The sequence below is a fragment of the Arabidopsis lyrata genome (genome assembly GCF_000004255.2).
Source record: "Arabidopsis lyrata subsp. lyrata unplaced genomic scaffold ARALYscaffold_7, whole genome shotgun sequence".
Lineage (NCBI taxonomy): Eukaryota > Viridiplantae > Streptophyta > Magnoliopsida > Brassicales > Brassicaceae > Arabidopsis > Arabidopsis lyrata.
The window spans coordinates 24,390,566-24,413,755 of record NW_003302549.1 but is presented as its reverse complement, the minus strand read 5'-3'; the positions used below and the strand labels follow the sequence as shown (position 1 = coordinate 24,413,755).

The following is a 23,190-nucleotide window of genomic DNA, read 5'->3' as shown; positions in this document are numbered from 1 at the left end:
TATTAATTTAAAAAATCAAAAATAAGGTACTATTTTATATAGATTTATAGTTATTTATTAATTTAAACAATGATTTTTACTGTATGAGCCTTAATACTAGTGCAATTAAGACCATGGACATCGGTGAAACAATAAGAGTATCATAAGCCCAAATATGATTTTTTTAATGGATCAGACACAATTTTTGGGCTTGATCCGTATCACTGGGGTGAGACTTTTGATACCCAGTATCGTTGACGTGGAGGCTTCTTATTGGTTCCGAAAACGCGTTTTTTTCTAAAAACAGGAAAAAGAAAAAAAAAATCTCATTCTTCTTCTTTCCTCTCTAACCCTAGAAACGCGATGGAGAAAACGATTTCTTCTCCTCCGCCGATCTCCTGCCTCCGCTCCCTCCGTTTCTTCTCCGGCTCCATCTCTTCAATTCTATTTCACCTCTTCGTTACTTCTTCGGCTTCATCTCCTCGATTCTATTTCACATTTCCTCGGGCGATTTTCGATTTCTCCTCACCTCCATGGTCTAACAAGCTTTGATTTGTGCTTCTCTCCTCTCCTCCGCTCCTCCTGCTGTTAAGGCCACTAATAAGCCTTTGAAAGGTATGAACTTTGGTTCCCTTTTACCTTAAATGCTTTGGTCTCTGTCTTTCTCTGTTACATAACGAGTTTGGTCTTGAAAGTTTACATTTTTATATCTATGTTTCTCCTTCTGATATGTCTGATGGGATTATTTGTGTAATTTGTTTGTCTCATGAACCCGTAAGATTGGTTTGGGAATATAGGTCTTAGAATTCGATAGGTGTTGTTTGTCTATCTCTGTAGTATATTTCAATCATGAATTCAGAACCTTTAATGATGAGATTGAACGTTTTATTGATAAAAACTTTGTTTGCTGCTTCTCTTTAGGTAAGAGAGAGCCTGAAGATGATGTTGATACTAAAGTGAGTCTTAAGAAGTAGAAGGAAGACGTGATTGATGTTGTACAAAAGTAAAAAGCTGTGAAGAAGGTGACTAAGAAGGTTGAGAGCTCTGATTCATCAGATTCTGAATCTAAGAAAGATGAGAAGGTATAACTTTTACTGTCTTAATTTATTTTTGGTGGTTTGAGCATATGGATTGAGTTATTTCTAATCAGCTTTAATACATCTGACAGGCTAAGAAAGTTCCAGCGAAGGCTGCAACCAAGAAGCATGCTGCGGCTGCTGCTAAAAAGGCCAAGGTCTGAGAGTTCGTCTGAAGATGATTCATCCTCTGATGAGGACTCAGATGATGATTCTGAGGATGGGGTGATAAAATTTATCTCGTACTTGTAGTATCTTAAGTTTTCTACTTGTTGATCACTTATTTCACTTATGAAATGTGTTTTACTAGTACTGAAACTAGTTGTATTTGTTTAATTTAAATAGAAGGCTGCTGCTACCAAGGCTGCAAGTAGTTCAGATTCATCTGATGAAGATTCTGATGAGGTTAGCTTAACATATTTGATTTGATAGTCTTAAAATTCTTTTCAAACAGCTTTGTATTTTCTTTATATCAGTCATTGACATCATCCATGTGTCTGTTGATATTTGCAGGAAAGTGAAGATACTACTGAATGTCTTCATGGTGCAATTGCTATGGAGAAGATGCGTTGGTGAAAGGTACACACCAAAATTGCTTTAATTGTTAATTTATGTGTGTGTAAAATTGAATTGAATTGAGATTAGGAACAATTGAATTAAATAGAAACTGACCACTTTAATTTAATAGAGATTAGATAGATGTGGTTGAGAATGCAGTTGTCTTTAAATGAATCAATGAATACAGAAGAAGTAGATAGTGAATTTATTGTCATCTCTATAACAATAGTTTCTCTGAAGTTTAATGTATTTGTGGCGTTGGTGATGAGATGGAGTGAATTTAAACAGAAAAAAAATATTAAATGCAACTGAGCTTAAACTTAAAGTTCAATAACATTAGCCATCTAAATTAAAGTTATGTTGATAGCTAGTGTCTCAGTGACTTGAATTAGTATTGTGTTTGTTATTTATTGAGGCTTTTCCTTTATAATGACTCTATGAGAACTAAACAAACCACTTAAACTCTTCTAAAACACAAAATGGCTTCCAACTTAAACTTTTCCTCCTCTCAGTCCTTTACCAATCTCTTGATTAGCCAAGAAGATAACCCAACGCCTCTCAGTCCTTCACAGCCTCCTTTTTCTGAATCCCAAACACCCACAGCCTTAGCTAGGGCGTCTAGAGTGAGATGGAGTGTTCCTGAAGAGAAGGCATTTGCAAGTGCCTGGCTCAACACATCCAAAGACTATGTTGTGGGGAATGAGCAGAGATCAGCTGCCTTTTGGGATAGGGTTGCAGCATATTATGCTGCATGTCCTGCTGTCTCTAAGCTCACCATCCGAGAGCCAAATACTTGTAAGCAAAAATGGCAAAAAATGAATGAGCTTGTCATGAAGTTTGCAGGCTGTTATGAGTTTGCCTCTCGGACTCCTCACAGTGGAGAGAATGAAGATGATATTATCGTGCTGGCCTACAAGCTTTACCATCAAGATCAAAAAAACAAATTCAGTCTTGAGCATGTTTGGAGAATCCTCAAGACTGATCAGAAATGGTGCAATTGGTGTGAGACCAAACTTCCTGCCAAGAAGAAAGCTAAACTTTCATCTGTAGAAGAAGAGAGTCTTCAAAGGCCTATAGGTGTGAAGGCAACCAAGGCTTTAGCCAAGTCCAAAGGTAAGGGAAAGAGTGAAGGAGGAGCTGAAGCTAGTTCTGCTGCTGAACTTCAGCTTTTGTGGGAAGTGAAAGAGAAGGATTTGGCTGCCAAAGAGAGACTCTCCAAGCAGAAGCTACTTGACAGCCTTCTTGGAAGGTCTGATGGATTGAGTGAGTTGGAAATTCAACTTAAGAACTCTCTTATCCAAGAGTATCTGTCTGGAAGCAATGTGTTTGTTTTTGAGAATGAATATTCTGGTCTTTAGGTATGTGTTTGTTAGTTAAGTTGTTTTGTTAACTTAACATGTATTATTATTTGATATTCTTTGCTTTTTTATGTGCAGGACCTCCTCTTGGAAGCTAGTGATGTCGGCAAGGAAAGGATTGAGAGTATCTGTTGCTTGAATGTAGGGTTGTGTGACTTTATGCGGATGTACTTTGTTTTTTGCTTTATTCGGATGTACCTGCCAAGAACAGAGCTACTATTTGTTTGTTTTTAGTAGCACATGGCATATGGTCGGCAATGTTTTTGTGGTCAGAAGCCACTTTTTTTTACTTTCTATGGTCTTTGTCTTAGTAGCACAATGTATTGTGGAGAAACCACTTGTTGTTTTGTTTTAGTAGCACAATGTATTGTCGACAATATATTATTGGTACAATTCTCTTATATAAATGTCTTTGTCTTCTCATATTGAAATCCATTCGAAACAATTCTTCCTCTTCTCCTATTTTTCATTACAATTCTTCTCTAACCAAGTCTTTGTTTTCATTTACAAACCACAAAACTCTTTTAATTCTTTTCCTTCTCAAACCCAATTCTCTTTTAATTGTTTAACTTCTCAAAAACAATTCTCTTTTAATTGTTTTACTTCTCAAACTCAATTCTGTTTTGAATTGTTTTCCTTCTCAAAACCCATTTCTCTTTTAAATTATTTTCCTTCTCAAAACCCAAATCTCTTTCAAATCATTTTCCTTCTCTAACCAAAATCTCTTTCAAATCATTTTCCTTCTCTAACCAAAATTTCTTTTTATTTCTTGTACGTTTTGCTTCGTAAATAATAATGGCATCACATTCTAATGATGATGACACTTTGGAGGAGAGGTTTGAAACATGTTTTGAAGATGGTTTAGAGAATTTCAGTAGACGTGTAGCGGGGAAAAAAAGAAAAAAAGGGCTGCTAATATAGAGAGAGATCACGAAGAAGGAAATATTCGATTATGGAACGATTACTTTTCGGATGACCCCGTTTACCATGATCGCATGTTCCGACGACGATTTTGTATGACGAAGCCGTTGTTCCTTCGTATTGTTCAAAGTCTTTCTCAATTTCCATATTTCCAACAAAGGGACGATGCTACTGGGAAGCAAGGTCTATCTGCCCTACAGAAATATACTGCCGCAATTAGGCGTTTGACATATGGTCTTGCAAACGATGCGATGGACGAATACCTCCGCATGGGCGCAACCACTGTGAGCCAATCACTAGAGAATTTTGTAGATGGCATAATAAATTTATTCCAAGACGAATATTTGAGGTGGCCAACACGTGAGGATCTAGAACGGTTACTTCATTCTGGAAAGGAACGCGGATTTCCGGGAATGGTAGGAAGCATTGACTGTATGCATTGGGAGTGGAAGAATTGTCCTACGGCTTGGAAAGGACAGTATTCACGCGGACATGGAAAACCCACTATTGTTTTAGAGGCCGTGGCATCACAAGATTTATGGAGTTGGCATGCTTTTTTTGGGGCTCCAGGTACGTGTAATGATAAAATGTTCTTGACCGCTCACCGGTGTTTGATGATATATTAGAAGGTCGAGCTCCACGACTCAGGTACGAAGTCAATGGACATCAATACAAAATTGGTTATTACCTCACAGATGGTATATATCCGAAGTGGGCAACATTCATCCAATCAATTACCCGCCCACAAGGACCGAAAGCATCATTATTTGCTAGTTGTCAAGAAACAGTGAGAAAAGATGTCGAGCGTGCTTTAGGAGTCTTGCAGGCTCGGTTTGCTATTATTCGAAACCCAGGTCTGTTTTGGGATAAAGAGCGAATGGGCAAGATAATGAGAGCATGTATCATATTGCACAATATGATTGTAGAAGATGAACGAGACGAAGATATTCAGTTCGATTTATCTGATTTCGTAGAAGGCGAAGGAAGCGGGACTTCTCAAGTTGACAACTCTTTTTCTACAGAGACAGCTACAAATGTGAACAATTTGATGACCAATCGAGCTCAAATACGTCATGAACAAACACATCGACAATTGAAAGAAGATTTGATTGAACATATTTGGCAAAAATGGGGCCAAGGTAATTGACTACAAGCGACTAAATTATTTTTATCATCATGTTTTTTTGAATTTTATGTTTTATTTTGCTTAAGTATATTCTACGTTTTTTTTTTATTGTAATATTACCTTTTGTAATCCTATGGTTAATATATTAAATTTTGATTTTGCAAATTTTTTTTTTTTATGATACTTAAACCGGTTTCACCAATGCAAACATATTTAGTAAAAATATCATAAAAAATCTCAAACAATAAACAAACATGATAAATAATACTAAAAAAGTCCTAATAATACTATATGAGTATCACCCATATACATGGTCTAAGTATATTTGGTTAAAACGGCCTCAATTTCAATCTTTTTTCTCCCTCTTCTAATTTGGGGTTTTAAAGCTCTCCCGCCAAAATAATTGACCGGTAATTGCCGGTCGTTAGCCTTATAGCAACTGGTTAAAAAAAAAAAACCCTCTAAATCTGACCGACAACCATTCTTCTGGCGCCGGCGATTTGACTCTTTTCCGAGAAAAATCGAAAACCCTAATTTTTTTCCCTTTTTGTACAGATTCACTCTTCTTTGGGTCTCTCTAGATTTCGATGAAATTTCGAGAATCTAGGGTTTCAAACTAAAATTGAGTCTTTGAGATTTGCCAATTTTCATTATGAGCTCTATCAATATCACTAACGTCACCGTCTTGGACAATCCAGCGCCATTCGTGAATCCATTCCAGTTCGAGATCTCTTACGAATGCTTGACTTCTCTCAAAGACGGTACCTTTTACTCTCCCTTCTCCTCTATCGTTCGAATTGATTCGATTTTGTTATTAAATTCTTTGAAATCGATCGAAAAATGAAGAACCTGTGATTGGTATATGTGATTAATGCAACAAAATTTCAACTTTATAGCAATTGTTCTTAATCAACATTATAGTTTTGGTATTTAGTAGCTTCGTCTCTGCTCTATGAGGATTGTTTACTGTGAATAGTGATTTTGTATGTGTTGGCTCTCAAATAGAATTTGACCTCTGGCTCAGTGGCTCTGTAATGTCACACATTACTTGTTGGAAGTTATCGGTTTTCGTATGTTGCTTATCCACTGGTTCAGTTTCCGTGCTTGTAAATTTTAGTGATTTCTAGTCGTGATCACATTCTTGTAAGCACGATGTCGGAGATAATGTATCTTTGCTTATTGTACAGATTTGGAATGGAAGCTTATCTACGTAGGATCAGCTGAAGATGAAACCTATGATCAAGTTTTGGAAAGTGTTCTTGTTGGTCCTGTTAACGTTGGGAATTACCGATTTGTGTTACAGGTGAACCATCTCTCCATTTTTGTTGGTTTTGTTGCATAATCTTATTCTGATTTCTATTCAATTATGGTAGGCTGACTCTCCAGATCCGTTAAAGATTCGTGAGGAAGATATTATTGGTGTAACTGTGCTATTGTTGACTTGCTCATACATGGATCAAGAGTTTATTAGAGTTGGCTATTATGTCAACAATGACTATGATGATGAACAACTCAGGGAAGAGCCTCCTACCAAGGTTTTGATTAATAAAGTCCAAAGGAACATACTCACGGACAAACCTCGAGTCACTAAGTTCCCTGTCAACTTTCATCCTGCGGATGAGCAGGCTGGTGGTGATGGGCCTCCACCTGCTGAACCATTTGATGATTCTGTTGTGAATGGAGAAGCTCGAGTGTTGGTTGAGCAGTCACAAAAGCTACAGGAGACATGATTCTAGTTTGACTCAAACCTAACTGGAAACTGGATTAGAACTATCATCTCAATACTAATCGAAAGTTCTTGCATTTGTATTTTGTTTCTTTTATCTAGAACATTATCTGCAATTGTGTTATTGTTTGTAGAAATTTAAGTTCTTTTTGCAACATGTGCTATGTTCAGAGTTCATAGTTCCCATTCTTCTTGTTTTACTAGTCCAAACTTTGGACTCCAAAGTTAATTTGCTTCTTCTTCAACAGATCATTCTCCTATAGTCCATGAAATGTAGATTCTCCTTATTTATTACAGTACTCTTACAGGAGCTGAAGCAATCACGTGATGGAACTCATCGATGCATCCTCTTTACAAGGTAAGTTTACGTCTTCATATCTCTTATCTCCTCAAGTCTGATATGTTGATGAAGTTGAAGTGTCTAGCTTTTTGTCGCAAAAAATGGGTAGTGCATAGGTCCGAATTCTTGGCTATGTTTTTGGCTGCATTAGATTTTTATAGCTTCCGATTCGTACTGGTGAGATTCCTTTCACAGCATGTGATTTCTATGCCAAATAGTATACATATTGGAGATCACGCTTTTCTAAAACTAGCTGGTTTTGGTTCAGTGTGGTTGTTTGGGAGTACTGTTTGGAGATTTACTCATCATGTATCTCTTTGGCTATTAATTTATATAAAGTGTGGGATTTTGGTTGCTTTAGAAAAATGTTTTTGGCCATTGATGTCTTAGCATTGGTTTTTTTTTGATATTTTGATGATTTATTATAGTTTCATAGATGCAAATAGTTCAGAAACACACTTATGTTGATTACTTGTTGCATTACTTTTTGATACTAGAAGGTTTCCTTCCGAATGTCCCTTGTTTGTTTTGAAAAGTGGTCTGTTAGCATATGGTATCTTTGTATTCATACAAACGGTGTCTTTTCGAGTAAAGAAAGCTTATACTACAGTATTGGATATTCGCATATACAAGGCTGATCATCGACAAGCACAAATTTTAATATTTACAATTTCTGATTGGAACTTGTTTCACATTGATCACATATGCTTTTTGGTCTAGTAGAGTGGCGGATCAGATGAAAAGTTAATTAACATAAAGGTTAGATTGCATTTACATGAAAAGTTGCAAGCAGTTCATTGCAAGCTATTTATTAAAAGATGCACATATTCTCAAAATAAGTTATGGCTTAATGACCCATAAAACTTTCGTTTAGGCCAGATATAAGGAGTTGTAAAAATTTAAAGGTAAAAACTACACATTTCAACAATTTTCTCACAATCATCACATTTAAAACAAGGTTTATGGGTGAATTGTTCTTCAGATTTCTTCTCCGTCTTTCAGCTTAGTTTCTCTTCGAAAACAGCTTCCACCAAGACAATTCTCACTGCACAATCAAAGCCATAAGTACAATCCATGGCAGAGACATCAAATATTAAGCTACATAACAAACAAATGTCGTTTTAGTTTGATGGTTTTAAAATCCGAACGATTATTAGCTCGGAAACGTTTTCATCGAGAAGTCTCAAGCTAAACAAAAGTATTTTAAAAACCTTCAAGCTAAGGAACCAAAAGTATAGTTGAAAAATGCTTAATGGTCGATCTATATATATATGCATGTGTACAATATAACACAATGCTATAATATTACTGTTGTTGTGCATATAGAGGTTCAAAGAAAATTACATGGTACTTAGGGTCGAGCTCAAACTCTCCAGTGTCGATAAAATGCTCAGTGGTTTGAAAGTAAAGGCATTGCTTCAAAAGCAACAAACGAACACGATATCTAATTAAGCATCGCATCAAACTGTTTTTTCTCAAGTAAATCCAATCAAAATGTAAACTCATACCTGCTGAATCTTATCTATATCAATCGGATCTTTCATTTCTGGCACATTCACGTTAGCAGATGGAAACAGTTGTTGTTGCACTACATCTTGTGGCACACCCTAAACAAACAGAACAATTTAAGCAAGTACAATATCATCTTAACATGAATAACATATCCTAAACATAACATGAACAATTTTTTTTTTTGATTTTATCTAGAAATCTAACCTGATGGGTGACAGAGCGTTGTCCAAAAGAAACAAGATCATTCAGTTCATCATAAATAACCGATTGTTTTAAGGCCTTGTATATATCACAACTCTGGATGGTGTTGCGAGAGCATGATTGAGTATGCCTCCAAGCACGGAGGGTTACCTCCTCAATGAATATATCACAAGCTTTAGCCAAGAGAACATGACTATCCGAGCTAACCATCTGAAAGATTGACATTTATCTCACTCAATAAAATCAACAACAATAACATATTATTATTTGTCACCCCTATTAAATGATCAGCTGAACGGTAAAATCATTAACAATAAAAATTTAGATCTAAGAAAACAACAATTTTACCATAATAGAAATTCCAAAAATCCAGGCACAATCAACAAAAATCAAATGATTATCGAAGGAGACAATTTTGATATTTTTTAAACCTTGACTTGAGGATCGGACTTCATAACTTTTTTTATCCTAGCCAGAGGTAAATCAAGCTTTTCATGTAATCCTATCATTCACCAAAACAAGTTAGAGAATTAGGTAAGGGTATAAGCGGGAAAAAAATATTTGAAATCTAATTATTTTATCTACTTTTTTTCTTGTTTTGATGTTGTTAACAATATTGAAATGAAATACCTATGGAATTGTGGTGAACCCAAAACTTCACCAGATCTTGGTTTAGTAGATGTCTCTGCTCATCAAAAAGATGTAACAATGCCAGTCCAGATCATCAGACGAAAACGTTAAAAACGAGAAACAAAACGACTTCAAGCAAAGAAGGAGAAAGATGACTAGATGAATGTACCTCTTGGTCCGTAGTACATACAAGCCAGCTTTGATCATGTATTTGCCTAACACTATTCACATAATGCTCGCTAGGTTCCATCATCACAAAAGATTCTTCCACAGTTGGATTTGGATTTACACTTGATGTTGCAACGATCGGTCTCACCATACTTCAAAACAAATAATCAAAATCAAAAATGATGAAGATGTTGAAGAAGATGTTTGTGAAAAGCATGTATATATATGATCTAGAGCCATAACAAACAATAATTATCATTTAAGATACTACCAATATAACTAGATTTACTACCTAATCGAAAATCTTAAAGAAGGAAAACAATTAATTGTGACATTAATTCTACAACTTTGGTAAATGTAATGGTGAGGCTTGAATAAAGAATAACTACTTATGGACGTAGTCACTAAAAGCCACGCGCCACGTACAAAAAACATGATAACCAATAGTCGTGGCGCGTGGCTTTCACCGAAAACACGTGCGACTGGTTATCTCTTATTCAAGCCTCAAGAGCCCAAATAGGTATACATTTTCCAATTTGTAAACTTAATTTCACAGTTAATTGTTTTTCCTCTTTAGGATTCTCAATAAGGTAAAGAATCCAGTTATATAGGTAGTCTCTTAAATGATAATTATTGTTTGTTACGGATCAAGCTCGATATATATACTTGCTTTTCAAAAAAGCTCTCTTCATTATCTTTATCGTTTCCGATTTTGATTATCTGTTTTGAACTATAACATGATGAGACCGACCGTTGCATCATCAAGCGTAAATCCAAATCCATCTATTGAAGAATATTGTATAATGATGAAACCTAGCGAGCCTTATGTGCATAGTGTTAGGCAAATACATGATATCAAGAAGGCTAGTCTGTCCTACGAACCGGGAAGTAAACCCGACAGTCATTTTTCTCCGTCTTTTCTTGAAGTCTCTTTGTTTCTCGTGTCTTTCACCATTTGGTATGATGATCTAGACTGACATTTCTTCATCTTTTTGATGAGCAGAGACATCTACTAAACTAAGATCTAGAGATGTTTCGGGCTCACCACAATTCCATTTTAGAGGGAAAACAAAAGTAGATAAACTAACTAGATTTCAAAAAACAATTACCCGCTTACCCTTACCTAACTCTCTAACTTATTTTGGTGAATGATAGGGTTACATGACAAGATTGATTTACCTCTGGCTAGGAAAAAAAAGCGTTATGAAATTCACTCCTCATTTCAAGGTTTAAACAATAAAAGAAATTGTCTTTTTGGATAATCTTTTGATTTTTATTGATTGTGGCTGGATTTTTTTTGAAATTTTCATTCTGATAAAATCGTTGTTTTCTTAGATTTAGAATCTGTTACATGTTAACGATTTCACCGTTGAACTAATCATGTAATAGGGGTGACAAATAACAATATGTTATTTTTGTTGATTTTATTAAGAACTTGTTGTTGTGTGAAATAAATGGCATTTTTTCAGATGGTCAGCTTGGATAGTCCATGTCATTTGGCCAAAGCTTGTGAGATATTCATTGAGGAGGTAACTCTCTGTGCGTCCAGCCAAACTCAATCATGCTCTCACAATACCATCCAGAATTGTGATATATACAAGGCCTTTAAAAAATCTTTTATTTATGATGAACTGGGTGATCATGATTCTTTTGAATGACACTTCATCACCCATCATGTAGATTTCTCGATGATCAAAATATATGTTCATGTTATGTTTAAGCTACATTATTCATGTTAAGATGATAATATATTTGCTTAAATTGTTTTGTTTTGTTTAGGGTGTACCACATGATGTAGTGCATCAGCAAATGTTTACATCTGCTAATGTGAACGTGCCGGAAATGAAAACTCTGATTGATGTAGATCAGATTTAGCTTAATTAAATATCTTGTTTGTTTGATGCATTTTCAGTAATGCCTTTATTATCTAACCACTGAGCATTTTGTCGACATTGGAGAGTTTTAGCTCGACCCTAACTACCAGGTAGATTTCTTTAAACCGCTATATGCACAACAACAATAGCATTATAGCATTGTGTTAAGGTGTACACATGCATGAATACATTTAGACATTAGTCATTTTTCAACTATATTTTGGTTCCTTGAAGGTTTCTAAATACTTTTGTTAGGCTTGAGACTTCTTTACGAAAGCTTTTATGAACTACTAATCGTTTGAATTTCAAAAACATCAAGCTAAAAAAACATTTGTTTGTTTTGTAGCTTAAAATTTGATGTTTCTGCCATGGATTGTAATTATGGCTTTGTTGTGCAGTGAAAATTGTCTTGGTGGAAGCTGTTTTGGAAGAGAAACTAAGTTGAAAGACAGGAGAAGAAATGTGTAGATTTTACCTCTAAATTTTTTTTAAAATCCTTTATATAGTTATATGTATAATTTAACTCTTGTGGCCTCAACTAATTTTTTTTGGTCATTAAGCCATAACTAGTTTTATGAATAAGTGTATGTTTTTAATATACATTTAACTATATATCTCCAAGTAAACTGTTAAAGTTCACCACAAACTAAGTAGTTTTCAATGAACTGTTTGCAACTTTCATGAATGTGGCAATCTAATCTTCATGAACTCATATCAATCTATGGAAGAATCTTACATGAGGATGAAACCTCACAAGCCTAATGCACATGCCATGAGATCCTCATGTGTTATTGTATATCAAGACAAGTTGAGAATTTAGTCAACGATTTTACTAAAAAAATCAATGTTCAGTAGTTCCTTAAATAATATATCAAAATATAGATCACCTAGACTAGTTATGTTAAACATATAAAGCCAAGGATTATTATATATGTTCACATGAATCACAAAACAATTTATTATGTTGGAAACTTGTATTGACATACCTGATGCGTTAATCCTAATGGTGACTTGCCTTTGATCATATTCCCTCGTCCCAATGGAGAACAACTATAAACGTGTACGAGGGAAAAGAGTTACACATGACAACAAAAGTAACATTAATCCCGAACAATTGATACCTTGTAAAAGAAAGTTCTATTCTTCTATTGCTAACAATACTCAAAGGATATTGCTTTCATACCTGATAAAGCCTCTCCTTCATCATCTAGATTTTCACCACCAGAACATCCATCCATGTCAAGTTGCTCATCAGTTTAAATCTGCTCCTTAGGAATCCGAGTTCTTATTTTTTGTATCTCCAAATTTCGCCAAAATTTTAAACCACCTCCTATAAAAACAAAGCATGCAAATTTTAGGAACTGTTAATAGGGCAAGAGATTGAAAGTTAGCTTGCTGAAACACATTACCGTCTTACCGAGGTAGCCAAAAAAAAAAAACAATTGAATATATATGGGAAGTCTACCATTTCCCAGTAACAAAAACAAGTATATGATCTCCTCCAATTCACTCTCACACATTGACCATGCTATATTAATGCAGTAGCTAACCCTAAACCCCATGCGATAGTTTACGTGACACCTATGTGGAGTGATATTTTAAGACTCAATACTCCCTAATGTTATATAAATGGTTTTCAAAGTTCCATACTTTTAGAAAAATAAAACAAATATCACATAAAGGACACACCCTATTAAACTGCCCACATAAAATACTGAGGGAATTGCATTGGCAAACCAAATCAAATGGAACATGGACTTTTATCTTTTAAAAAAAACAAAAAGTAAACATGAATTGATATAAAATCAAGCACCTAGTTTGAAATAAATTGAGAAAGAGCAATGAATAACTTAGTGTTAATGGATTTTTGACAAGAGATAACTTTTAAACATGTAGAGAAACTAGAATCACAGTAAATGGTTTCCAAATTTCAAAACTTTCAGACAAATAAAACCAATAGTGCATAAAGGACAGATCCATGAACTAATATCCTCTTCTATTTGTCTTACTGCTCACATAAAACAGATCTCATCTCAAACAAAAAATTAAAGAGAAGAACAACAAATTTATACAAACTCAAGCACCTAGTTTTGAAACAAGTGGATAAAGAGCATGACAGATCTTATCAAGTAATCAATTGCAAGCAACAATACCAAATAGTTAAAATCCCAAAATAGAAGAGAATCAAGTAATTTATTCCTAAATTCTTATCAATTATTGAATCCGAATCACTTACCCTTTTCCGAATTTCTCCTGGATGATTCACCCACACTAGTTTGGTGAAAAGTGTCCTCATGGGCCATGGCACTTGCCACTACTTGATCTCAAAGTAATTGATATACATCATGTTCATAGAGAGAAAGAGAAGAAATATCGGAACCAGGAAGAGGGGTCAAAGTCACAAACTCTTGTTGAGAGGGAGAAAGAGATAGATTTGTTTTGACTCTTAAATATTTGTGTGAACATTAGTAGTCTCTCTTTATTAGTCAAAAGAGGGTAAGAAATCCTTTAATTAGGCTTCTAATAAATAGAAATGAATCTTTTACTTTTAAAATTTATATTAGGTAAATTTCCACAAATTATTTTTACACTAGAGTGTCAACCCGTACGTAAAAGAAAAATACATGGGTAAATACGGGTGACTAAGGAATTTAAGTACGGGTGACTAAGTTTTTGATTGATTAAAATACTTTTGAAAATAGTTTAAACAAAACAAACAATGTAACTAAAATAAAAAATGTATTAAGTAATTTTACTTATTATAATATTTGATGTGGTTAATAAAAGAAAAGTTGTTAAAAACTAACAAAACTAAATTGATTTGGTTATAATTTCTTTTTCTTAAAACATGAGTATAAAATATTTTTCTCTATTTTACATTTGGATTACAATCCCGATCTGAGAAGAATAAATTAAATTCAATCTGAACAAAAAAAATTGTTGGGTTTGAAATTTAATTCAATCATTGAAACTGACTGATGTTTTTGGGTTTTGAAATCCTTTAATTTCAATTGAATTAAATGAAAATTAAGAAAAATGGATTTTATGAGAGTTTCAATATACATATATTATTTCATAAAATGATTTGAGGGAAAATAAAGAAATGTTCAAAAAATAACATACTTGGTTTAGAACTGCCATAAGCCCATAATTGCATTAGTTCCTACTATACGTCTTCATGTGTCATGTTTATTGTCGCCTTTGTTTTTTTTTTTTCCTCCGCTGCTATTCCTAATGAGAGAGAAAAGAGAATTAAAAGTTGTTATATGTAGTCATCCGTATGCTTATGGATACAAATGAAGTGCTTAACACAAGCAAAAACTTATGAAAGAAAGTTTTCTTCAAGAAATTTGACATCCCCCAAAAAAACGTTTCACACCAAATTCATAAATATACATCACGTATGTGTAGTAGAAATCTAGTTTGAAATTGAAATCATTACTTATAGAAATTTTGTTTTGTAGGTTTTTCATGCATTTTACATAACAACTCTACATGCTTTTGTTGTTAACCAATCTCGTAATATTTCAGGTTAGTGATACATTCATGTTATAGTAAGTCGTGTTGATCCTGCAGCGTGTATCAAATCACTTTGATTCTTTCATTTACTGTAGGTTGTACATACTTTTATATGTGGGAACTATCCAAGGAAGCAAACGTCATTTTCTGTCCATACGCGTGCATTGTTAGTCCAACCACGCGTGAAAGTATCAATACTGATTTGAGAGATGTGATTGTTATCTTTGACGAGACACAATAAGTTTCTAATATAAGCATTTAAATTTTGAGACTCTAAAGTTATTTTTATGTTGAAAACATATTTCCTATTTTGCAGCAACTTGAAAGGGTTTGCTCGTGAAGCTGGACTATGCTTATATACAGTGTCATGCTTCATGTATAACAGAAAAGGCATTTGCCTTAAGCCACAAAAAAAAAAAGTAAATAAAAGGCCACATTTTTTTCTAAATTAGGCAAAACACTTATTTTTATATAGTGTTTTAGGGCTCTTCTTTTGGAAAAAACTCATATCATTAACATTTCTGAAAATTTTGTTTATTTTTCCTCTTCATTTAACTATTAAATCTTGTTTATTTATGATACTTTTTAAAATTGAGCAAAATTTTCTTTTCTTTTTACATTTTTTAAAAAAAATTCTCAAAAATAGAATATATTAGGCCACATTTTTAGCATTTGCCTTAAACCTCTATTGACCTTGGCACGACACTGCTTATATATACAAAAAATACACGATCTCAAGAGAAACATCTTCTGCATCTACTATGTGTAAATTTAGAAAAGAGTCATCATGTGATACCTGAAACGATGAGAAACGAAAATGACGAAGTGAGATCGAGACTCGAGAAAGAGATACTTAGACTAATAAGTTTAGAGTGTGAAGAAAATAAGTGTTCATAATATCTACCATAAATCGAGAGATGCAAGCGAAATAGTGGTTTCAATTGAAAGAAAATATTACTTTTGCATGAACCCCTTTTATAAATTTAGCCATGTCTGGATTCTCTTGCGAAACCGCAAAAGTAGAGTTGGATAGTGGAGACGTGGGTAAACGGTTACCGAAGATAAAACCTATACATTTTCTTTTTTTTTTTTTTGCTAAATAATATCTGATAAAATTCGATTTTAAAAATTTATACAAAATTGATTTTTTTTTTTAACTTTTTAAAAAGAAGTTGCCAACTCTTTGCATCGTGTATTTTTTGTTCTTTTTTTTTTAGTTAAATTTTCTTAGAACAAAATCCATGTGGCACATTTCTATTGGTAAGGTGACTTGTGATTTATAATATAAAGGATTTTGAAGTGATATTGTATGCAAACACATAAGTCAAAAAATAAACTAAGAAACACCTTATTTAGATTTTAAAAGAAAAATGCATTTTTATTTATTTTTAAGCTTATACTAGGTAAAATCCCGCGAATTATGCGTGTATTCTACGACAAGTTATCTTTACACTTTGAAGTGATGTTGTATGCAATCACATTGAACATTAGTCTCTCTCTCATTAGTCAAAATAAGATAAGCAATTCACTAATTAGGCTTATAAAAGGAAAGTGATCAGTCTTTTGCATTTAAAGTTAATACTATGTTATATTTTCCACTCGCCATGCATGTATTTTACGGCAAATTATCTTTACACTTTGAATAAACCTTTGGTGTTTTCTTTGAAAGCTTGTCGTCTTTTGTGTTCTTGTCAATTAAGTCTATTGGTGTGATTCCTTAGTTTTGTTTGATTACGTTCCTAGTGTGTTTGTGAGACTCAAACATTTTGGTTCGTGTGTTGATTATGTGACCCAATCATCAAAACTTCCATCTCCATCTCTACCTTCGCTCATCAAACTATTCAAGTCGTATGCCTTGAACCGAGAAGCATAAATTTAAGGTGTGATTCCGAGGATTTATATCAGGCATTGTATGTTGTGGCACACCCTAAACAAAATAGAATAGTTCAATGAAATATGTTATGTTAAGAAAAACATAACATATTTTGTTAGAAACAAAGATGGTAGAGCAGAAGTGTGATACCACACTGTTATTATAACAAATGTGTCAAACATCGAAGTTGAACATAAAACAAAAACATTTTTACTGAATGATACTGTATTCTATGATTGTCTCTGACAATTTATACGAAAGATATTACATGAATTTATAGAAAGAAAATGTAATTGCACTCATTAGTCCCATAGACTCATTATGTCCTACAATTAAACAGAAATTGAAACCCCCAAATTAATTAGAAACCAAAAGTGCAAATCTGTATTTAATATGTATTACATGAATTTTAATTACTCTCCCTCTATTGTTTTGGTTCAAACACACTTAACTCCCCTATTTGAATCACTTTTCAACAAATTTTGGTTGAACTTTTTTTCTTTCACTAGGTAAGTTGAAAAGTGGAAGAAATCTAACCTGATGGCTAATAGGGCATGGTTCAAAAGAAATAAGGTCAATCAGATCTTTCAGAACTTCCGAACCCATGGAGGCCTCATGTATATCACCGGTCTAGATGGTCTGGCGAGAGTATGATTGAGTCTGCCTCCAAGCATTGAGGGTTAATACCAATAAATAACTTTCCACATTATAAACTTTATATTTTGATAGATCAAGTTTTCAATACAAGCAAGCATTAAGCATTCAGAATTCTAGAAATTCTCACAACATTGCCAAAGAATTAACTCTACTACTAGCAAAATAGACATGGAGATTTTTTCAAGAACCATAATGTCTCTTTAGAGTGGAGAGTTTCATCATACAAGTCCATCCTATGCATGGTGAAGCATCATGTTTGGGATAGAGACCGTAACACTCTGCGAGAACATCATTAGTGTGCTCCTCCTCTAGACACGCAATTTAGGTCTATCTTGTTTCCAAAGAGATACAAGTGCCTTCCACTATATTAGACAGAACAACACTACATATCGGATTGGACATGAGGAGAATCAGACAATAGCCGAGATCGGACATGAAGAAGAAGCTGCAAAGTCTCTCTTGGAGTCTTCAGCTAACAGAGACAGAAACGGTGTCGTTGGCCCAACATGAGCAGACGACATTATGCAAATGGGCCAGACACAAGTGAAGCCGAATAAGGAATCAGCCCAAGACAACTCACACCTCCAACGGTCATCTCCACCTGCAAAAGAAGACAAAGCCAAAAGATCAGATCAAGCAAATAAAACAGAGAGCTGTGGTGGTAAACATCCAGTGGTTTTAAGAAACCGGTTTGACTGTCTTGGATCAATTGAGACCTGACACATGTCAGTGTAAACCCTAGTGTCTCTGACATAGTGTCCTTCTATATAAGGAAAACATGATGTAACCTTAAAACCTTAAGGAGAAATAAAAGGAAATGAAACTTATCTTCTTCACATTTAGCCTTTGAGCACTCCTACTTTCATGGTATCAGAGCCATGGATTCCTCAATTTCCAGCTCTATTCACATCATGTCATTCACATTTCCAATTGTGTTACTGTTCCACTTACTGAGAGAAATTACCTTCTTTGGAAGACACAATTTGAGTCCTTTAATTTCTTTCTGGACAAAACCTTCTAGGGTTTGTCAATGGAGCCATTCAACCTCCTGTAGCTATCAACACTCTCACACATATCGATGGTCTTACTAAAGTAGCTCAGAATCTTGCTTATCAACAGTGGATGCGGTCAGATCAGGTGGTGAGAGCTTGGTTGCTCGGGTCATTATCTGAAGATATCCTTCGAGAAATTGTTCATACCACTACTGCTCAAGAAGTTTGGACTGCCTTGGCTCAGTATTTCAACAAGGTATCCTCTTCACGTCTCTTTGAACTGCAAAGAAAAATGCAAACCATAGAGAAATCAGATAGATCTATGGAAAATTATGTTAGAGAGGAGAATCTGTGAACAACTCACTTCTATTGGTAGTCCAGTTAGTGAGAAAATGAAGATTTTTGCTGCTCTACATGGTCTAGGTAGGGATTATGAACCAATAAAAACCTCTATAGAAGGATCTATGGATTTACAGCCTCCACCTACCTTTGAGTCTATCATACCTAGATTGACTGGATTTGCTGATAGGCTTGCTAGTTACAATGTGGGTAGTGAAGTTTCTCCACCCTTGGCTTTCAATATCACCACCTCAAATGGGTCACACTACTATAGCAGTAGAGGTTGTGGCAATGGTAGGTCTGGTAACAACAGAGGTCGAGGCAGTGGTTCTTACTCTACAAAAGGACGCAGATTTCACCAACAAATCTCTCAAGGCTCTATGCTTCAGGCTCTTACATTGGTGACAAGATTACATGCCAGATATGTGGTAAACCAGGCCATCCTACTCTAAAATGCTGGCATCGGTTCAACAACAGCTATCAATATGAAGAACTTCCAAGCGCTCTAGCTGCTCTGAGGATTACAGAGGTTACTGAATCTCCTAGTCATGACTGGTTCACAGACTCTGCAGCAACAGCTCATGTGACAAACTCAGCCAACAGACTTCAGCAGTCACAGCCATACTCAGGATCTGATGCAGTAATGGTAGGCAATGGGGAGTTTCTTCCAATCACACATACTGGTTCCACCAGTCTACCATAAACCTCAGGTACTCTTCCTTTAACTAATGTTCTTGTTTGCCCTGACATTGCAAAATCCTTGATTTCTGTTTCTAAGCTCACATCAAACTATCCCTGCTGTGTTGAATTTGACTGTGATACTGTTCGCATTACTGATAAGGCAACAAAGAGGTTGTTAACAATGGGACATCACAATACGGGATTGTACATGTTGAAGAATCACTCACCTTTACAAGTCTACTACTTCTCAAGACAACAAGCTGCAAGTGATGCTGTCTGGCATAGAAGACTTGGACATCCACATGCTCAGATTCTTCAACAACTGTCTACATCCAAAGCTATCTCCATCAATAAGAGTACCAAGATGATATGTGAAGCTTGTCAACTTGGGAAGAGTATTAGATTACCTTTTTCTGCTTCTTCCTTTGTAGCTGCTAGACCTTTAGAAAGAATCCATTGTGATCTTTGGGGTCCTTCACCAATAATGTCAGTTCAAGGATTTCGTTATTATGTCGTTCTCATTGACAATTACTCTCGCTTCAGTTGGTTATATCCTCTCAAGATGAAATCAGATTTTGCTTCAATATTTCCTGTGTTTCAAGCAATGGTTGAGAATCAATTTCAACAGAAAATAGGAACTTTTCAATGTGATGGTGGAGGAGAGTTTATTAGTAAAGACTTCTTAACTCACCTACAGAAACATGGCATACAACAACTTATGTCATGCCCCTACACACCTCAACAGAATGGTCTAGCTGAAAGAAAACACAGACACATTGTTGAACTAGGTCTGTCAATGATGTTCCAAAGCCGAATGCCACAGAAGTATTGGGTTGAGGCATTCTATACTACAAACTTCCTAATCAATCTTCTACCAAGTTCTGTCTTTGATAGGAAATGCAGTCCATATGAAGTTCTAATGGGTAAGCCTCATGATTATACTTCTCTAAGGGTTTTTGGGTGTGCTTGCTATCCTACATTAAGGGACTATGCAAATACCAAGTTTTATCCAAGATCACTCAAGTGTGTTTTCCTAGGCTACAATGATAAGTATAAGGGATACATGTGCTTACTTCCAATAACAGGGAGAGTGTATATCAGCCGTCATGTTATCTTTGATGAGTCGACATTTCCCTTTGCAACTGTTGCCTATCTTTATCTATAACCTAATAGAGTTACACCATTAATGTCAGCCTGGTTAAGAAGCTACTCAAAGTCAGAAGAAACGAGAATGGAAGATAAAGAAAGTCAGATATCTACCACTGCTGCACAACTTAAAGCAGTAGTTCTTCAGTTGTCTCCTGGTATGAGTTCAATGAGAACAGAAGAGAGTACTAGGTGTACGACAGGCTTTGACCCTATTCCTATAGGCAACAACTCTACTTCTGCTTCTCAAAGAACAAATACTTCTAGAGCCCCATCAGAGTCAGTTTTTCAGCCTCCTACAGTGCAACTACAATCCACTACAGATCAGAGTCAGCCTTCTCAGTCTTCACAACCAACACATCCTATGACAACAAGATCAAAGAATGGGATAAGAAAACCTAACCCAAGATATGTTTTGCATACTAAAAGAGTATCTTACCCTGAACCCAAAACAGTCACTACAGCATTAAAAGATCCAGGATGGACTGGTGCAATGGGAGAATAGATGGAGAATTGCACTAAAGCTCACACCTGGACATTGGTACCTTATACACCGGGTATGCATGTGTTACGCAGTAAATGGGTATTCAGAACTAAGCTTAACGCTGATAGAACCCTTGACAAGTTAAAAGCTAGACTTGTTGCCAAGGGATATAATCAAGAAGAAGGAATCGATTACCTGGAAACATACAATCCAGTGGTGAGAACTCCAACTGTGAGATCAGTTCTTCATCTTGCCACTATCATGGACTGGGACATCAAACAAATGGACGTCAAGAACACCTTTCTCCATGGAGATCTTACTGAAACGGTGTATATGATGCAGCCTGCAGGATTCATAGATCCATCAAAACCGGATCATGTCTGTCATTTACACAAGTCTATATATGGTTAAAAGAATCCCCAAGGGCTTGGTTTGATAAGTTCAGTACTTACCTTATTCAGTTTGGTTTTGGTGCAGCAAACCTGATCCTTCTTTGTTTGTGTACATCAAGAACAAGAATATCATTCTGCTACTTCTCTATGTGGATGACATGCTCATCATTGGAAACAATTCTGAAGTGTTAGCTTCATTATTGGAGAATTTAAATAATGAATTCAGAATGAAAGATATGGGAAGATTGCATTACTTTTTGGGTATACAAGTACAGTTTCACTTTGATGGACTATTCCTCTCACAACAAAAATACGCAGAAGATCTCCTTGCTGTAGCTGCAATGAGTGATTGTGCTCCAATGCCGACTCCTATGCCTTTACAGTTGCATATGGTCCCTGCACAACAAGAGCTGTTTGATAATCCAACCTATTTCAGAAGTTTAGCAGGTAAACTTCAATACCTTACCTTGACAAGACCAGATATTTAGTTTTCTGTCCACTATGTGTGTCAGAAAATGCATGCGCCAACAGTCTCTGACTTTAACCTGCTCAAGAGAATTCTGTGTTACATCAAGGGAACATTAACCATGGGGATTTCATTTAACAAGTATACAGATTGCAGAATGAGAGCTTACTACGACAGTGATTACGGAGGTTGTCAAGGAACACGCAGATCTACTGGAGGCTATTGTACCTTCCTGGGCAGTAATATCATCTCTTGGTCCTCTCAAAAACAACAGTCGATGTTGAAGAGATCTACAGAGGCTGAGTATCAAACCTTATCTGACACCGCCTCGGATATAACCTTGTTGGGCTCTGTTCTCAAGGAATTAGGAATACCACTTCTTGAAACTCCAGAGATCTACTGTGACAATTTGTCCGCCGTCTATCTTGCTGCAAATCCCGCCTTTCACAAGCGAAGTAAGCACTTTCAGCTTCATTATCACTATGTCCGCGAAAGAGTAGCTCTCGGGGCCTTGATTGTGAAGCACATACCAAGTCACCAACAGGTTGCTGACATCTTCACGAAGTCCTTACCAGCAGGACCCTTCTGTTCTCTCCGATACAAACTCGGTGTTGATGTTCCACCCACACAGAGTTTGAGGGGGGGATATTAGACAGAACAACACTACAGATCGGATTGGACATGAGGAGAATCAGACAATAGCCGAGATCGGACATGAAGAAGAAGCTGCAAAGTCTCTCTTGGAGTCTTTAGCTAACAAAGACATAAACGGTGTCGTTGGTTCAACAGGAGCAGAAGACATTATGCAAATGGGTCAGACACAAGTGAAGCCCAATAAGGAATCAGCCCAAGACAGCTCACAGCTCCAACGGTCATCTCCACCTGCAAAAGAAGACAAAGCCAAAAGATCAGATCAAGCAAATAAAACAGGGAGCTGTGGTGGTAAACATCCAGTGGTTTTAAGAAACCGGTTTGACTGTCTTGGATCAATTGAGACCTGACACATGTCAGTGTAAACTCTAGTGTCTCTGACATAGTGTCCTTCTATATAAGGAAAACATGATGTAAAACCTTAAGGAGAAATAAAAGGAAATGAAACTTATCTTCTTCACATTTAGCCTTTGAGCACTCCTACTTTCACACTACAATCCTAGGGAGAAGAGTGGCTCGAC

General features: G+C 35.6%; 4 protein-coding genes and 1 long non-coding RNA gene across 19 annotated transcripts; 3 read left to right on the top strand and 2 right to left on the bottom strand.

Moving 5' to 3' along the window:
* Positions 1-296: 296 nt before the first annotated feature.
* On the top strand, positions 297-1,929 carry LOC9306942 (nucleolin 1). 2 transcript variants are annotated; one of them, XM_021020001.1, is made up of 5 exons: positions 297-594; positions 901-1,061; positions 1,148-1,280; positions 1,404-1,460; positions 1,569-1,929. In XM_021020001.1, exons 2-5 carry the CDS (start codon positions 1,054-1,056, stop codon positions 1,629-1,631), a joined length of 261 nt encoding a protein of 86 aa, XP_020875660.1. In that variant the 5' UTR covers positions 297-594; positions 901-1,053; the 3' UTR covers positions 1,632-1,929. The 2 variants fall into 2 exon arrangements, with proteins under 2 accessions (XP_020875660.1, XP_020875659.1); XM_021020000.1 differs by having other exon boundaries at positions 1,401-1,460; positions 1,569-1,928.
* Positions 1,930-1,952: 23 nt separating this feature from the next.
* LOC9306941 (glutathione S-transferase T2) lies at positions 1,953-3,361 on the top strand. The gene is made up of 2 exons (XM_021019999.1): positions 1,953-2,971; positions 3,050-3,361. Exon 1 carries the CDS (start codon positions 2,093-2,095, stop codon positions 2,969-2,971), a length of 879 nt encoding a protein of 292 aa, XP_020875658.1. The 5' UTR covers positions 1,953-2,092; the 3' UTR covers positions 3,050-3,361.
* A 2,028-nt stretch (positions 3,362-5,389) lies between these two features.
* LOC9304878 (histone chaperone ASF1B) lies at positions 5,390-6,901 on the top strand. Its single transcript, XM_021016469.1, has 3 exons — positions 5,390-5,779; positions 6,206-6,321; positions 6,392-6,901. Exons 1-3 carry the CDS (start codon positions 5,671-5,673, stop codon positions 6,746-6,748), a joined length of 582 nt encoding a protein of 193 aa, XP_020872128.1. The 5' UTR covers positions 5,390-5,670; the 3' UTR covers positions 6,749-6,901.
* Positions 6,902-6,996: 95 nt separating this feature from the next.
* LOC9306939 (nuclear transcription factor Y subunit C-10) lies at positions 6,997-14,124 on the bottom strand. Of its 5 annotated transcripts, none has more exons than XR_002330136.1 (8): positions 13,706-14,124; positions 12,653-12,799; positions 12,456-12,519; positions 9,428-9,747; positions 9,229-9,299; positions 8,801-9,007; positions 8,429-8,691; positions 6,997-8,129 (listed from the first exon to the last, which is right to left on the bottom strand). XR_002330136.1 is itself a non-coding variant. In XM_021016471.1 (8 exons), the coding sequence occupies exons 4-8, from the start codon at positions 9,304-9,306 to the stop codon at positions 8,127-8,129; spliced, it is 459 nt and encodes a 152-aa protein (XP_020872130.1). In that variant the 5' UTR covers positions 9,307-9,747; positions 12,456-12,519; positions 12,653-12,799; positions 13,706-14,112; the 3' UTR covers positions 6,997-8,126. The 5 variants fall into 5 exon arrangements, 4 of the variants coding, with proteins under 4 accessions (XP_020872130.1, XP_020872133.1, XP_020872129.1 ...); XM_021016471.1 differs by having other exon boundaries at positions 8,429-8,500; positions 8,593-8,691; positions 9,229-9,747; positions 13,706-14,112; XM_021016474.1 differs by lacking the exon at positions 6,997-8,129 and having other exon boundaries at positions 8,298-8,500; positions 8,593-8,691; positions 13,706-14,119.
* A 3,421-nt stretch (positions 14,125-17,545) lies between these two features.
* Positions 17,546-22,794, bottom strand: LOC110226926. 10 transcript variants are annotated; one of them, XR_002330813.1, is made up of 14 exons: positions 22,188-22,790; positions 22,019-22,097; positions 21,807-21,948; positions 21,613-21,732; positions 21,356-21,503; positions 21,116-21,221; positions 20,791-21,038; positions 20,604-20,696; positions 20,222-20,285; positions 19,938-20,120; positions 19,758-19,856; positions 18,875-19,682; positions 18,483-18,790; positions 17,546-18,119 (listed from the first exon to the last, which is right to left on the bottom strand). It is a non-coding gene; the product is annotated as an uncharacterized LOC110226926 (long non-coding RNA). The 10 variants fall into 10 exon arrangements; XR_002330812.1 differs by having other exon boundaries at positions 17,546-18,790; positions 18,998-19,682; positions 22,188-22,794; XR_002330811.1 differs by having other exon boundaries at positions 17,546-18,790; positions 19,015-19,682; positions 22,188-22,793.
* Positions 22,795-23,190: the final 396 nt, after the last annotated feature.